Raw genomic sequence first — 14,407 nt, forward strand, 5'->3', positions numbered from 1 at the left:
TCTTCAGGGATCAGTCCGCAGCTTCCTCTCTGCGCTGTCTGTCGAAACCTGATTCGATGAAATCTGCCTGGCAACTTGTTCTGAATTATTTGATTGGTTGAAGCGCGCAGAAGCAGTACGAACACCAGCCCGAGAACAGCAGGCAACACACACACTCCTGTCCTCCAGAGAGGTTTTTTATTTTCTCCTTTTTAACAGACGTTTTGTCGTCTGAAAACCATGACTCGAGCAACGACCTGGATATTTCTGTTTCTGCCATTAATGTGGCAGAATTTGGAGCCAGCTGGAGGCGGTAAGTTGACTGTCGTCGGTCACATTTCAAAAACGAAAGTAAAGAGACGCGTTGTCTCCATTTTACAACAGTTTACAGTTACATCTAACTAACGTCAACGGTTTATATATATGGACATATTTCAGAAGACATGATGCTGTCTACCTGCTCCTTCTAACGCCGTGTTACATTTCTGATGAGTTTTGGACCTTTCCCATCCAGTCATATTTTCAGGTCCAGCTACACGTTATTTCCTCTCAGATATTAATGTGAGCGGTTTAGGATTATGATGCTAAAAAGAAATATTAAAAGTTACTCACATGGTAAGATCAAATGTAAAGTCATAAAAGGTTGCATTACTAATGTTTACGCCACTCAGTTAAACTGTTTATAACGTGATATTATCATGTAGGCTATAGTTACATTAATTATAATTGGTCTATGCACACACACAAGCTTACAGTTTCAAGTTCCTATTGACTTTGAATTCTTGGCAAAATCTGAAGCACTCTAGACGGTGGTGATTTAAAAAGCCTTTATTTTTTCATGGCTTCATTACAACAATAAAAACATGCCTAGCGTTTCAGCCATAAGGCCTTCATCAAGGAAAGTATATAATGGCCACCTTTGGGCTCTTCCATTTATAAGGTTTATTTTTCATATCCAAGCAGCACTCCTTGCACTTTGTTCTTAGTGACTTTAATGAAATGTGGCTGATTTAATATGTGTCATTTATCTCTATATGCACTTTCGCTGTTGTTTGCACAGTTTAATAGTAACATTTTATTCCTACTGGTACATGTTTAATTTTAATAAAATCTTGTATGTAGAGCCGAAATGTAAGAAAAGTCCCATCATAATGTTGACGTCATGAAATGCCTTTAATACAAAGTAAGTATAAGCAAATTTTCCTGGTTGAGAACCTAGAGGTATCAAATGCTTGATCAGCAACTAATTAGTTAACTGATTAATCTTTTGAGACATTTCTCTAGAGGAAAATGCAAAACATTTGATGGTTAAAGCTTCTACAATGTACAAATTACCTGTTTTACACTGCAGTAAAATAAATACCTTTGAACTGTTGAAGGAACAAAAACAGCTGTTTAAGGACAGGGCCAGGGCTCTGGGGAACTGTGTTATGTTTTATAGAGAAAACAACAGGTTGAATAATCAAAAAAAATAATCATCAAATTAATCCACAATTAAAATAATTATTAGTTTCAGCCCTAGTTATATGTATGGAATATTATGTAGTCTTTATTGCACATTTTTCAGTCCAATGAAAACAGTCAGTCTGTCATGTATTACAGACTATTGCAGACCTGTTGCTTCACTTCCTCACATAAGTCGAGGTTAGTAGCAACCTGATAAGGAACACGATCACTTCAAAACAACAAACCACAGGCAGAACTGATAACCAGGAAATGGCAGTGGTGTGTTCACAGATCCTTGTCACTGCGAAGCTTTCATCTGCACAGTGGTCACTTTTGTGCTGAGAGCTTCACTCAAATGAAGTCAGAGACAATATAGTTTGATATGCCTCTGGTGTTGTTCTCACATGAAAGCTATCAGACATGTTGACTTGTCATACAAAAAGGTGTCCCAGTAAACATACTGCTAAGTCAGCAGGCACATTACCGGGCCCCCAGGACTGAGACACCTAAATAAGTTGCAGTTTTTATTAAGTTTATTTGTAACACCTGTTATGACATGTCTGCTGTGAAAAGGGTATGTTGGTGAGTCTGATAAAATGTACTTGGTGTGCAGAGGTGGTCAGCATCCCAAATCCATACACATATCATCTCATGATCAATGTAGTTAGTAGAGAATTACCTTACCAGTAGCTAACAGTAGCTGGTTATGCATTTTCTGATGATAAACTAATCTATTAATTGACTAATAGTTGCAGCTTTAATTATTTTGTGTTCTTAGTGGAGGTGGTTAATGGTACTGGTGAGGTGGATTACTTTACCACTAATGTTTTAAATTACTAGTCTAAAGTAGTACAGGGTAGAAAAGTGCAAAGGAATTTATGTATATTTAATTTTATTTGGTGTGTCAGTTATAGGGCTGCAAATAAGGATTTTGATCATTGATTAATCTGTTGGTTATTTTTCAAATAGGTGAGTCCATAACATATTGAAAAACTACCATTCACAATTTATGTGAGTCCAAGTTGTGGTCTTAAAATTGATTATTTTATCTGATCAAAAGTCCAGAACCTGAAGATATTCAGTTTACAATCATATATGTTATCGAGAAGCAGAAAATATTCACATTTGAGAAGCTGAAACCACTAAATGTTTGGATGTTTTTGCTAAAGGACTAAAATGATTAAACAGCTATCAAAATAGTTGTCGATTATTTTTCCGTCAGTCAATTAATTGACTAATCGTTTCAACTGTAGTCAGTTATGTGAATGAAATGATCCCATGTAGCAAAAAAAAGTCGTTGAAAAATTGGTTGAGTGGAATGTGTCACTTTACTTTACGAGCAGCCTTGAACGCACCGTCAAACAGGCAGGCAGGCGACAGAAGCAGGAAATACATCGTTGTTTATCGCGGGCAGACGCAGAGTAAAAACCCGGAGCAAGCGGCGGATAAAACGCTTAAAACGAGTTTTATAAACGAGAGAAGAGACTGCATTTGGTTCAAAATGTTTCTCACCGCGATCTTTGTCCTTCTGGGGACAGGATTGACGGTAAATAGCGGTAAGTGAAAATTTTTGGACACATTAATGTGCTTCAGTTTAAAAGTGAAAGTAAACCAGAGACAGTTGTGACGTCTTTAAAAAAACTCGTACTTCTGTTGGTTATTTGAGTTTAATCTATTAATATAGACGGCTAGTTGTTGTCTGGTTTAGTAATGTATATTTATTATATAGGCCTGCTACATAAAACAGACGGGAAAGAGGAAATTAATCGACTTAATCCAAATGTTAAATAATTGTCAGACCAGCATGTCGTTAACGCTGCATGTGAACCCAAAGGCTGTTCACCACTGTATGACTTAGCTTATTTTGGCGTTCCAAATACTTAAAAGCTCAAACAATAATATATCAGGGCTTGTCAGTGTGATGACTAATATAATTTTCCTGAAGCTCAAGAAGATGGCTAAAAATTTTAAATTGTTTACTTTGTCAAACCAGCTGTTCAAAACCTGCAAGATATTTAATTTACCATCATATAAAACTAAGAAAGGCAGCAGTTAACCACAATGGAGTAACAGGGATTGTTTGGTATTTGTGCTTGAAGATTTACTCAAATAATTGGCTGAATATCAAAATAGTAGCAATCAACTAATTGGTTAATTGGCAAATAGTTTCAAGTGTAAATAGCATCTAGCATACAAGTAAAGTGGAGAAAATACATGAAAGTATAAGTTTAACATTTTTTTTATTTTAAGTATTGTCAACAGTAGTGTAAAAATTATGTTTTTCTTCAAATTATTGCTGCTTATTGATTACCATTTGAAACTAATGTTCTTAAGAAGTTGTGAAGTCATATTCTGCGTGTTCAAAATCAGCAGGTAAACATGACGCTGTCACATTGGTCTAAGTATGGGTGTTTATTGCTCTTTAAGGTCTTTGGCTTGATTTACGAACACCGCCCTTTGACTGGTGTTGCTGAGGCGGACAGACAGCATTGTTAAGATATCTCTGATCTGGCGAGTCAGTCCTAAACAACGTTGGACTGTAACAAATTTCTTCTCTGAGTTTGATTTTCCCGTTCTTTGTTTTCTGTCTAACTGGAGCTTTAGTGTGATACTGATGTAAATATTGGAGAGTTAATGAAATATAATAATGCTATTTCGGCCATCATCATTTATTTCTTACCTAAATAAAGAATATAGCTCAAACTTTTTATTTTTGCCATTTCTTTACTTCAAGTTCTTTACTTCAAAATAAAATAGCTTTCTAATGGGCTCTCAGCAAATTCAGTGTAACAGCAGTATTGTTTTTAGTGACAGTCTTACGCAAGTCTGAGAGGAAGAGAACCTAGTGTTCCGCTACGTGCATTTTGCATCAGTGGTCTGCCACTGTAAAATTATTGCAGCCACTGTAATGTCATGAAGTCACAATTACACAACTCTGCAGTTGGCTTTGAATCTGAAACAACAGATAGAGGAAATGGAGACAGTATTCTGCCATTCCACCTTTACGTTACACTGCCATCAGTTACTATTAACAAAGGACAAATACAATGACAAAAAAAAAAACAATTTTAAAACATAATGATCTAAATACTGCAATTACTTAAAATGAAACTAAAGGGAAAATTAAACAGGAATTAAATTAAAAATAAATTTAAAAAATCCATAAAAAATTCCCCTTCAAGCACTGTGAGGATGACTGTCTGGGCCCAGAGAGGAATAATAAATGGAGACAGAGCCAATTAGTGCAAGCTTTATTTTCTGTAAGTTCCCTAAATGTCATCAGGTCTGACAACATTTAGTTCAATAAAATGCTTCACCTTGGTGTGATACATGCTTGGGTATTTTTAACTTATAGTTTGGTGGTTGTTCATTGACTGAAATCCCAAAGGCAGGTGTCCAAGTGTTTTAATTCGGGCTGAATGTAAATATTTGGATGTGCGTTCAAGGGTTCTTGCCTAGTAAATAGGTAAATAAGGACCCATCCAAAGCATGCTAATCAAATCTATTGGTGCTTATCTGCCTTGTGTAATAACTGTCTGTTTGTCTTTCTTTCCTGTGTGATTTCCAGAGAGGCATTCCCTCACTTACATCTACACGGCCCTCTCCAAACCTGTTGGACTCCCCGGTATCCATGACTTCACAGCCATGGGTCTGATGGACAGCAGGATGATTGACTACTATGACAGTGATAACCAGAAGAAAGTTCCCAAGCAGGATTGGATGAAAGAGAAGCTTCCCAGTGATTACTGGGAGAAAGGCACACAGTCTCGCCAGAGCAAGCAGCAGTGGTTCAGTGTCAACATTGGCATCCTGATGGAACGAATGAGACAAAAATCGAATGAAACAGGTAGGGTCTGTGAAATGTGAGGGGCCGGGCTGGTCTGTCGATTAATTCCGATGAATAATCAGGACCAAATATAATATATGATACATAAATACACTTGCTAAAAATCAAGCTGACCTTTATCTAAACCAATATTTTTTTTTTTTAATGAGATTTCTTAATGTGTCCTGTGTTTTATTCTTGTGACAAATGCATTGTGACTTCTCTCAATGTTTAACCAGAAAATCACAAATATTTAAATTTGACCTCTTCTTCATCTTGTCTGGCGATTTTATCCGTTTCTTTGTTGTTCATTTGTCTCACTGTCCTGCTCTGCAGACGTCCATGTCCTTCAGTGGATGCACGGCTGTGAGGGAGACCTGCAGGAAGATGGCACGTTAAAGTTCATTCGTGGTATGGACATGTACAGCTACGATGGAGACAACTTCCTGGCCTTCGATGACACCAACTCAGTGTGGGTCGCCCCGACTCCTGAGGCACTCCTCACCAAGAGGAAGTGGGATGGTGTTGATGTCCTAAAAGAGTACACCAAAGGCTATCTGGAGAACGAGTGTATGGATTGGTTGACCAAGTTCATGACGTATGGACAAAAACAGCTAAGAGAGGCCTGTAAGAAAGATTTCTGTATTTCATTACTATAACAATTTATTAGACGAGAAGTACAAATTAATAATAGAGGGATTAACTGGTCAAAAATTACTAGATGGATAGATAGACAGATAGACAAATAATAATTAAATTAGTCCACTTCCTTTGGCTGAGGTGTTGTATAGCCTGATGGCAGTGGGAACAAAGGATCTCCTCAGCCTCTCTGTTCTGCAGCGCAGTGAGATGAAACATTTGCTGCTGTAGCTGCTTCTCTGTCCTGCCAGAATGTTGTGGAGAGGATAGTTGGTATTGTCCAAGATGGATGGCCTCCAACTTACATTGCATGCGTCACTCCACAACAGTCCTGAGTGAGTCCAGACTCCTGGCAAGCACAGACCCAGCCTTTTTGACCAGCTTGTCCAGTCTCCTTGTGTTCATGTCGAACATGACGGTTAATTATTAATAATTACTTACACATTCCAAAGGGGTGTTTACTTATGGCCATTTCCTGGATTGTATTATTTGTGAAGGGAAGTTATTAGCTCCCTATGTGGAAACATTTTTCCATCAACAAACGGTTGTTGAATCAGGGTTAAATGGTATTTTATCAAATCCAAAACATTTCAGTACCTTAATGAATCCATTTAGGTTTAGCCCTCAACAAACCAAATCCAATACAGAACCATAATCATAATCCAACCCTAGGGAACACCGTATTCAGTAACAACCATGATCCTTAAAATTGGTTCGGAAGAGATCTGAAATGATAAAATATGTCACAGCAGTGGTGTTTGACTTTTTTTTGTCATATTTGTGTTATAATTAAAATTGTGTATTGTGCCAATTTGATTTTGTAGTAGTAGTTACAGCTATTGATTATATTTATAATGAGTCATTCAGTTTATTATGAGAACATCAATGGCACAGTTATCGTGTGGTGATATTGGTCTGTAGCATACTGCTACCTAACCACCATGCAAACAGAAACTCACGGTATGCTTTCTCTTTCCAGCTCCACCTCAAGTCCACCTGTTTGCAAAGAACTCAAAGGTTAAGACGAACATCATTTTGACATGCCTGGCCACAGGTTTCTACCCAAAAGACATCACCCTGCGGATCAAAAGGAACGGCCGTGTTCTCTATGAAGATGATGGATTAACAAGCTCGGGCGTTCGACCAAATCAAGACAACACTTACCAGAGGAGAGACAGTGTGGAGATTCTAAGAACTGACAAGTCTACATACACCTGTGAAGTCATTCATAAAGCATCTGGTGTAAACGTTGAGAGGGGATGGGGTAAGAATATTTTTCTTAGTGATTTTTTTGTTGTTGTTTGTCAGGTTTTTTTTTTTCTTTCTTTCTTTTAAATCAGACTTGTGCATTTTGAGTGCTGTTTGCCCAGTGCAGTGCTGCATTATATCCATTTTCTGATCACAATCCACACATCAAAATTTTCAAAGTTGACATTATTGCAGAAGGCTCCCGATGACATCTCAAATGACTGAAATGATAGAAATGACCTCGCCAATAAAGGTTGAATATGTCTTGAGCCACAAAGAAGCCCCAAGACTAGTTAGCCCTGAAGGATAATCCAGGTTTACTTTCACTTGGGAATTTCTGTTAGCTTTAGCCATAATTTCTATAAGTGACAGTGACTCAACTTCAGAGAGCATGTCGACATAGCAACATGAAAGTTAAATAGAACAAAAAAAGATGGGGAAACCTATACAACCAAACTTATACAACTGAGATTCAAGTTGTGATAACCAGACAAACAACCATAACATTTTTTTGGTTTTGGCTTATGGTGCACTGCAGTAACTTAAATCTTCCCCTGGAGATTACTATGTCTAACACGTTTGCCTTTGTTGAAGATGTGATTGGATTAATCATTTTTCATATCACAGTCAGCAGTTACATGAGACAGAGTGTGTACTTACTGAGAAGAAATATTATTTACATAATTTATGTAATTAAATATTAGCATTACTGTCACTGAACATCGGCAGATCCATAGCATACATTGGCACCATAGTAAATTGAACCTAACAATTAGAAATAATGTTGAATGAAGAATGCTGAATATAAAACTAATGTGAATGTTTTCTGTGTTTTAGATCACATTATTCCTCAAGAGTCTGGAGTTGACGGTCTTACCATTGGTATAGGTGTGGCTGTGGCTGTGGTCATCTTGCTTCTTGTGGTTGCAGCAGTGCTGTTTGTGTTGTACAAAAGAGGCAAATTTGGTAGGTCCAATATACACTCAGCGGTAAATATATTAGGTACACCCAACCAATACTAATGCAGTCTAATAAAACAACTATAAAAAAATATATATGTTTTTAAAGATNTTTTTTGGTTTTGGCTTATGGTGCACTGCAGTAACTTAAATCTTCCCCTGGAGATTACTATGTCTAACACGTTTGCCTTTGTTGAAGATGTGATTGGATTAATCATTTTTCATATCACAGTCAGCAGTTACATGAGACAGAGTGTGTACTTACTGAGAAGAAATATTATTTACATAATTTATGTAATTAAATATTAGCATTACTGTCACTGAACATCGGCAGATCCATAGCATACATTGGCACCATAGTAAATTGAACCTAACAATTAGAAATAATGTTGAATGAAGAATGCTGAATATAAAACTAATGTGAATGTTTTCTGTGTTTTAGATCACATTATTCCTCAAGAGTCTGGAGTTGACGGTCTTACCATTGGTATAGCTGTGGCTGTGGTCATCTTGCTTCTTGTGGTTGCAGCAGTGCTGTTTGTGTTGTACAAAAGAGGCAAATTTGGTAGGTCCAATATACACTCAGCGGTAAATATATTAGGTACACCCAACCAATACTAATGCAGTCTAATAAAACAACTATAAAAAAATATATATGTTTTTAAAGATTTTAAATTTCAATTTTCACTGAAGTCAAGACAGAAATCTCAGGAGTTTCATTTTGTCCACCTCACTTAATGTGGGATGTTATCAGTGAGGTTACAAAGACCTCTCAGTAAATTACAATACAGTGTTGACTCATGGTCAACACTAATGACAAATTAATTCTCTTTTTCCATCTCTGTTGAACTGATGGAATACTGAGGTCAGCGCTTCTCATAGCAATGTTAACAATCAAACATATTCAGAATGACACTGTGATAGTGTAGAGTACAGTACATTCAAAGTGTTCACACCAAGAGAAGCTTGTACATTTTAGTCATCTGTGTCATAAGCAGGAAAATGTGCCGTTGGTTATAAGGTGCAAAGGTCTGTTATTATTTTATTATGGACGCCAGAGGTCACATTGAATCACACTCCTATGAATCATTAAGCGGTACCGGCGTTTCTTACCTTTCATTCACTGAGCTGAAGGTTCACTGAGCTTACAGTCTCTTACATGAACATAAGTTTGTACTGGGAGCGTCCAAGTGGTGATTAGTTTCTACGTCACAGTTAGCTGTAGTTCTCTGTTCTCTCCTTCTAAGATACATACAATAACTTCTACCACCTGTAGTACATTTCCTCTGAAATGCCACTAAAGAATACAAAGAGATAACATATCATTTTACTAAGGATTTGCTTTTGCTCATGGAGTACATCAGACTGCTTCCTCTTTTAAGCAAAAGAGCCAATGAAACATTAGTTAGCATTATGTATTTTTAAATAGACACAGTGGAACCCAGAATTTCCTAATTTAACAAAATGGATGTGTATGTTTTGAATTGAAATAAATGCAGTTGTTGATTAGTGTGTTAACGTAGTGTTTGTTCACAGGACGTGCTGGCAAGACATACACCAGAAGCCCAGGTAAAAAAAGTTACTTGTGGTACCATCTATAGTTTAGAGCAAATGTCACTCAAACAGGTGGAAATAGTGCATCTGTTTGGGACTATTTTCAGCAGCATATTGATCCACATTTGGTGCTCTAGTATTTGGGGAGCAGGACGGTGTGTGTGGGACTGAGTCAAAATAAAGTGCAGTGTGTGTTTAGTGTTTATATTAGGGCTGGGACGATTATCCAACGTAATTGACGTTGTCGATTATAAAAATTATTCGACTTGGAATTTTAGTGTTGACGTGTCGTGTAAAACCACACAGGGTAAATGTTCATAGAACAAAACAGGAACTTTCTAATGGGACCGTTTATATCCATCGTCTTTGGTTTACCCGGATACAAGCGCAGCGCAAGGGCTGGGACAACGCGGTGACGTAATTGAAGTCATTGACTATGTGAATGATTTGCCTCTGTGTAATCTATTTGAAAAACATGGCGGCGTCTACCAGCAGTACAACGGAGCGTGGGGAGCAACACGCGGCAAAAAAGGCTCTTAAATTCCCAAAGCTTGGGAATACTTTAATCTTGACACCAACAGTGCGGTAGTCTGCAGACTCTGCAAAGTGCATCTGGCATATCACTCTAGCTCGACAGTCATGCACGAGCTAACTGGAAACTAGCTTACTGGAGACTAACTGGAAAAATAATTGCAATAAAATAACTGTTAGGTTAATTAAAAAAAAAATTGTTAGATTTGTGTAAAGAATAATCGTTTGGGACAGCCCTAGTTTATATATATATATATATATATATATATATATATACATATATATGCCTTTATATGCCTTATTAATATTATTGATGAAATGTAACCGCTGCAACTTGTGCTTTCCACACTGCTAACTTGATGAACTTCTTTTGAAAAGGCAGAAGAAATTTAACATAAGCTACAGAATTAAGTTCAACAAAGTGGACATTTCTGGATGTCCGATGGAGCTCAGAGGAATAAGATATATCCGGCTTTGGATACACAATACAATACACACTCAGTATTGGTTTGAATGTGTTTTTCGCACTTAATACCAGACATGTCTTTTAAGTTCCATATAGATATGTTTTGCAACACATTGAGTTTATTCATTTTTTTGTGTGTTTGTGTTGACTTTGTTTTTATTCACAGTTCGTGCACCACAGGTTGTAGTTACTCCCCTAAGTAAGTGCTTTATTTCTCTGCTTTGCAATCTTTCAAAATTTCTTTAAGTTGAAAAGATTTTGCACTAAGGATATTTATATTTTGTAACCCTGACTCTGAGGCAAAATATATAAGGAAACCCGAGAATTTGGATAAACCAAATTCAAAATTTGTAAATAAATTGAACATAAATCATCATTCCGAGGCTTCCTGAAACAATGAACAAAAGACCAGCACAGAAACACATTACACAGAACATAACATACATCACCAACCTTTAACACACCACACGGGCCTTGTCCATAGCTCTAAGTGTATCTGAGTCTGATTGGAGACCCAGGCAGATTCAGTCTGGTTGTTTGGTCTGCACCAGAGTTTGATTGACAGCTTTCAGATCAGCCGAAATGAATTGAGCCCAACTGGTTTAAAAATGTTTTGGAACCACTGACCTGCAGTCAGGCACAGTTAGTGATTTACGTTTTTCTCTTGTGTGAAGTTGACAGTCCTGATTCAAGTTCTATGATCATCAAAGAGTAAAAGTAATGTAAATGTAGTAATGTAAAAATTGCTTAAAAAATGCTGATTGCAGTCAACAGTTTTTTTCTCTGTGTATGTGTTTGTGTAGTTAACAACACCTCTGCATCCAGTACCGCTTCTGGAGGCAGTAACAGCTCGGCAGCCAGTGTCACCTCTGAAGAGGAAGTTACACCTCTCAATCCAGTGAAGAAAGGTAAACGTGCAGTGCTACATAATTAAATACTGTATTAAGATAATAAGGTATCATTGTTGATTCTCACCTTATTAATATGAAGCGGGTTCACAATAATTACATCTAAATGAATGAAGTGCTTAAATGTGACCAAAGTCTCACCAAACATGAGGTCTGAAACTTTTTTACTATTTATTGCTGCATGTGCTGCACTTACATACAGTCTGTTCATTCATACCTAAATGCCTTTTCTGTTCCGCACAGCATCAGAGGAGTCTCTACACAGCGGTGATACTGGTGTCTCTGGTGTCTCTGGTGAGGCTTATAAGTATCTTTGTTGAGTAATTAAAAGCTGCAGTGAGCAGGTTCACAGTTCGGCAGCTCAAGTGGCAGCTCGGGAGAACTGCTGGAACTGGTGAAGGACTGACTCACTCAAGTTACAAAACAAGAGGTTACTGAGAAATATGTTTTGTAATTTGAGTAAACATACTGAACCAAAAATGCCTTTCAGCCATATGAAATGAATTGAGCCCAACTGGTTTAAAAACGTTTTGGAACCATTGACTTGGAGTCAGCAGTTAGTGATTTACATTTTTCCCTTGTGTGAAGTTGACAGTCCTGATTCAAGTTCTATGATCATCTAAGAGTAAAAGTAATGTAAATGTAGTAATGTAAAAATTGCTTTAAAAATGCTGATTGCAGTCAACAGTTTTTTTCTCTGTGTATGTGTTTGTGTAGCTAACAACACCTCTGCATCCAGTACCGCTTCTGGAGGCAGTAACAGCTCGGCAGCCAGTGTCACCTCTGAAGAGGAAGATTCACTTCTCAATCCAGTGAAGAAAGGTAAACGTGCAGTGCTACATAATTAAATACTGTATTAAGATAATAAGGTATCATTGTTGATTCTCACCTTATTAATATGAAGCGGGTTCACAATAATTACATCTAAATGAATGAAATGCTTAAATGTGACCAAAGTCTCACCAAACATGAGGTCTGAAACTTTTTTACTATTTATTGCTGCATGTGCTGCACTTACATACAGTCTGTTCATTCATACCTTAATGCCTTTTCTGTTCCGCACAGCATCAGAGGAGTCTCTACACAGCGGTGATACTGGTGTCTCTGGTGTCTCTGGTGAGGCTTGTAAGTATCTTTGTTGAGTAATTAAAAGCTGCAGTGAGCAGGTTCACAGTTCGGCAGCTCAAGTGGCAGCTCGGGAGAACTGCTGGAACTGGTGAAGGACTGACTCACTCAAGTTACAAAACAAGAGGTTACTGAGAAATATGTTTTGTAATTTGAGTAAACATACTAAACTTCTTACCAAAAATGCCTTTCAGCCATATAAAATACCTAAAAAAGAAAGAGCACATAATCACTAAGTAGAAAAAGTAACATGTCTGCTGATTTTCTGCAGGAGAATGATCCAGGCAAGAACCCCAACTCCGAGAATCATCACCTGGAGAATTGAGATGGTGTTCACGTGATCTGAAGTCTCTGCAAATACCGACCAACCTACCAGTATAAAAGCTGCATGTACTCCTGGGCAGGGGATAGAAATGAAAAAGGGGAGTTTGAAAACTTAATTTAGAAATTAAAATGGGAAAAAACTGTCAAAAAAGAAGAGAGTATGTAAATAAGTTCTCCACCGCTTCTTTAGAGGGTTTTCCAGATTAAATACAGAGAAACTGAAATTGCCTCAACATTTAAGAATGATGATGAGAATTTCTAGAAAAAAGACTCACTTCTTTGTGTAAAGTTAAAGTAGTGAACCCAAACAGGACTTTATTGGGACAGGTCTTGAACTTCAGAAGAGTTCAAATATATTGACCAAGTGTTGAATAACGCATGGTCAATATATTTTTATGGGTTGGTTAAAAGAGGGAAAACATGTGAAAGTGTTCAGTGTTTTGGTGAGGCCTTAATAAGGAAATGCATATAATACAAAAAAGAAAAAGCTGGAAGAAGAAATGCTGAAATGCAGTTGTTGAGGATCATGCTGGTGCCTTTTTTTTAAATTGAAGGGATAGTGATAAGCAGATGCAAATTTATTATTTTCCTCTTTTGGGCTTTTGGGCTCTTGTATATCAAATGTAGAAGTTTTATCTGAAATGTATTTTGTTACTCTTTTTAATTTTTTCTCACAATTTCTTTTGCTAAAAATTGCACTTTTGTTTCTAAATATCTTTAGAAAAATGCTACCAAACAATAATCAATTTGTTGGTCTAAGAAATCAGTGAATCCTAAAATCTGTGTTAACATTTACAGTATTTGTTCAATGGTAAGACTAATGACAAATATTAAATGTTTGTAGTTTCTGTCTAAAACGTTTAAATTAGTTAAATTCATTAACAAACTAATGTGAATCAAAGCAACAATTACGGAATGACATTAAATTAATGCAAATTTTTGTACTGTCTATATTAAAATGACAATGGTAGGACATGAACACAGCTTAAGCAATTTGTCTCCTGTTTGTTTCTCTATTCTGTTTGTACAGTGTGTCTGATTGCATGTCTACCTACATTAAATAAATAAGTAATTTGGAAAAAGTCAAATTGAAGCTGTGTATTTAATTAAAACTATTGTAGTAAAGTTGCACCAATTTTGTGAAGAAGAAGATAACAGCAGGTAACAGACTCCCCTGCATTTTGATGTCCTGGAATCAGCTCCATGAAGATCACTTTAACTCTGAGTCAGTTACTGTGGTAACTTTAACTCTGAAGCCAACCTTGGTTCCTTGGCAGCTTTTCCTAAACAAACCTTGATTGTGTCTGTCTCCTGTCGAGTCTGAAGAAGATTCTGTTACCTTTCATCACACACTCTGTACCAGAGCTCATACCAGAGCACGTAAATCTGCAGAAGATCAAAA

The 14,407-nt window shown here is 37.0% G+C and overlaps 1 protein-coding gene across 5 annotated transcripts; it reads left to right on the plus strand.

Moving 5' to 3' along the window:
* The first annotated feature begins 109 nt into the window (after positions 1 to 109).
* On the plus strand, positions 110 to 14,093 carry LOC111230663 (H-2 class I histocompatibility antigen, Q10 alpha chain-like). Of its 5 annotated transcripts, none has more exons than XM_022757454.1 (11): positions 110 to 292; positions 4,994 to 5,272; positions 5,588 to 5,878; positions 6,870 to 7,154; positions 7,976 to 8,104; positions 10,815 to 10,847; positions 11,452 to 11,556; positions 11,800 to 11,850; positions 12,274 to 12,378; positions 12,622 to 12,681; positions 12,953 to 14,093. In XM_022757454.1, coding segments are annotated over exons 1-11 (1,413 nt in total). In that variant the 5' UTR covers positions 110 to 219; the 3' UTR covers positions 12,955 to 14,093. The 5 variants fall into 5 exon arrangements, with proteins under 5 accessions (XP_022613175.1, XP_022613178.1, XP_022613179.1 ...); XM_022757455.1 differs by lacking the exon at positions 110 to 292 and adding an exon at positions 2,818 to 2,981; XM_022757457.1 differs by lacking the exon at positions 7,976 to 8,104.
* Positions 14,094 to 14,407: the final 314 nt, after the last annotated feature.

The sequence above is a fragment of the Seriola dumerili genome, unplaced genomic scaffold, assembly GCF_002260705.1.
Source record: "Seriola dumerili isolate Sdu_G_001 unplaced genomic scaffold, Sdu_1.0 BDQW01000276.1, whole genome shotgun sequence".
NCBI classification, from domain to species: Eukaryota; Metazoa; Chordata; class Actinopteri; order Carangiformes; family Carangidae; genus Seriola; species Seriola dumerili.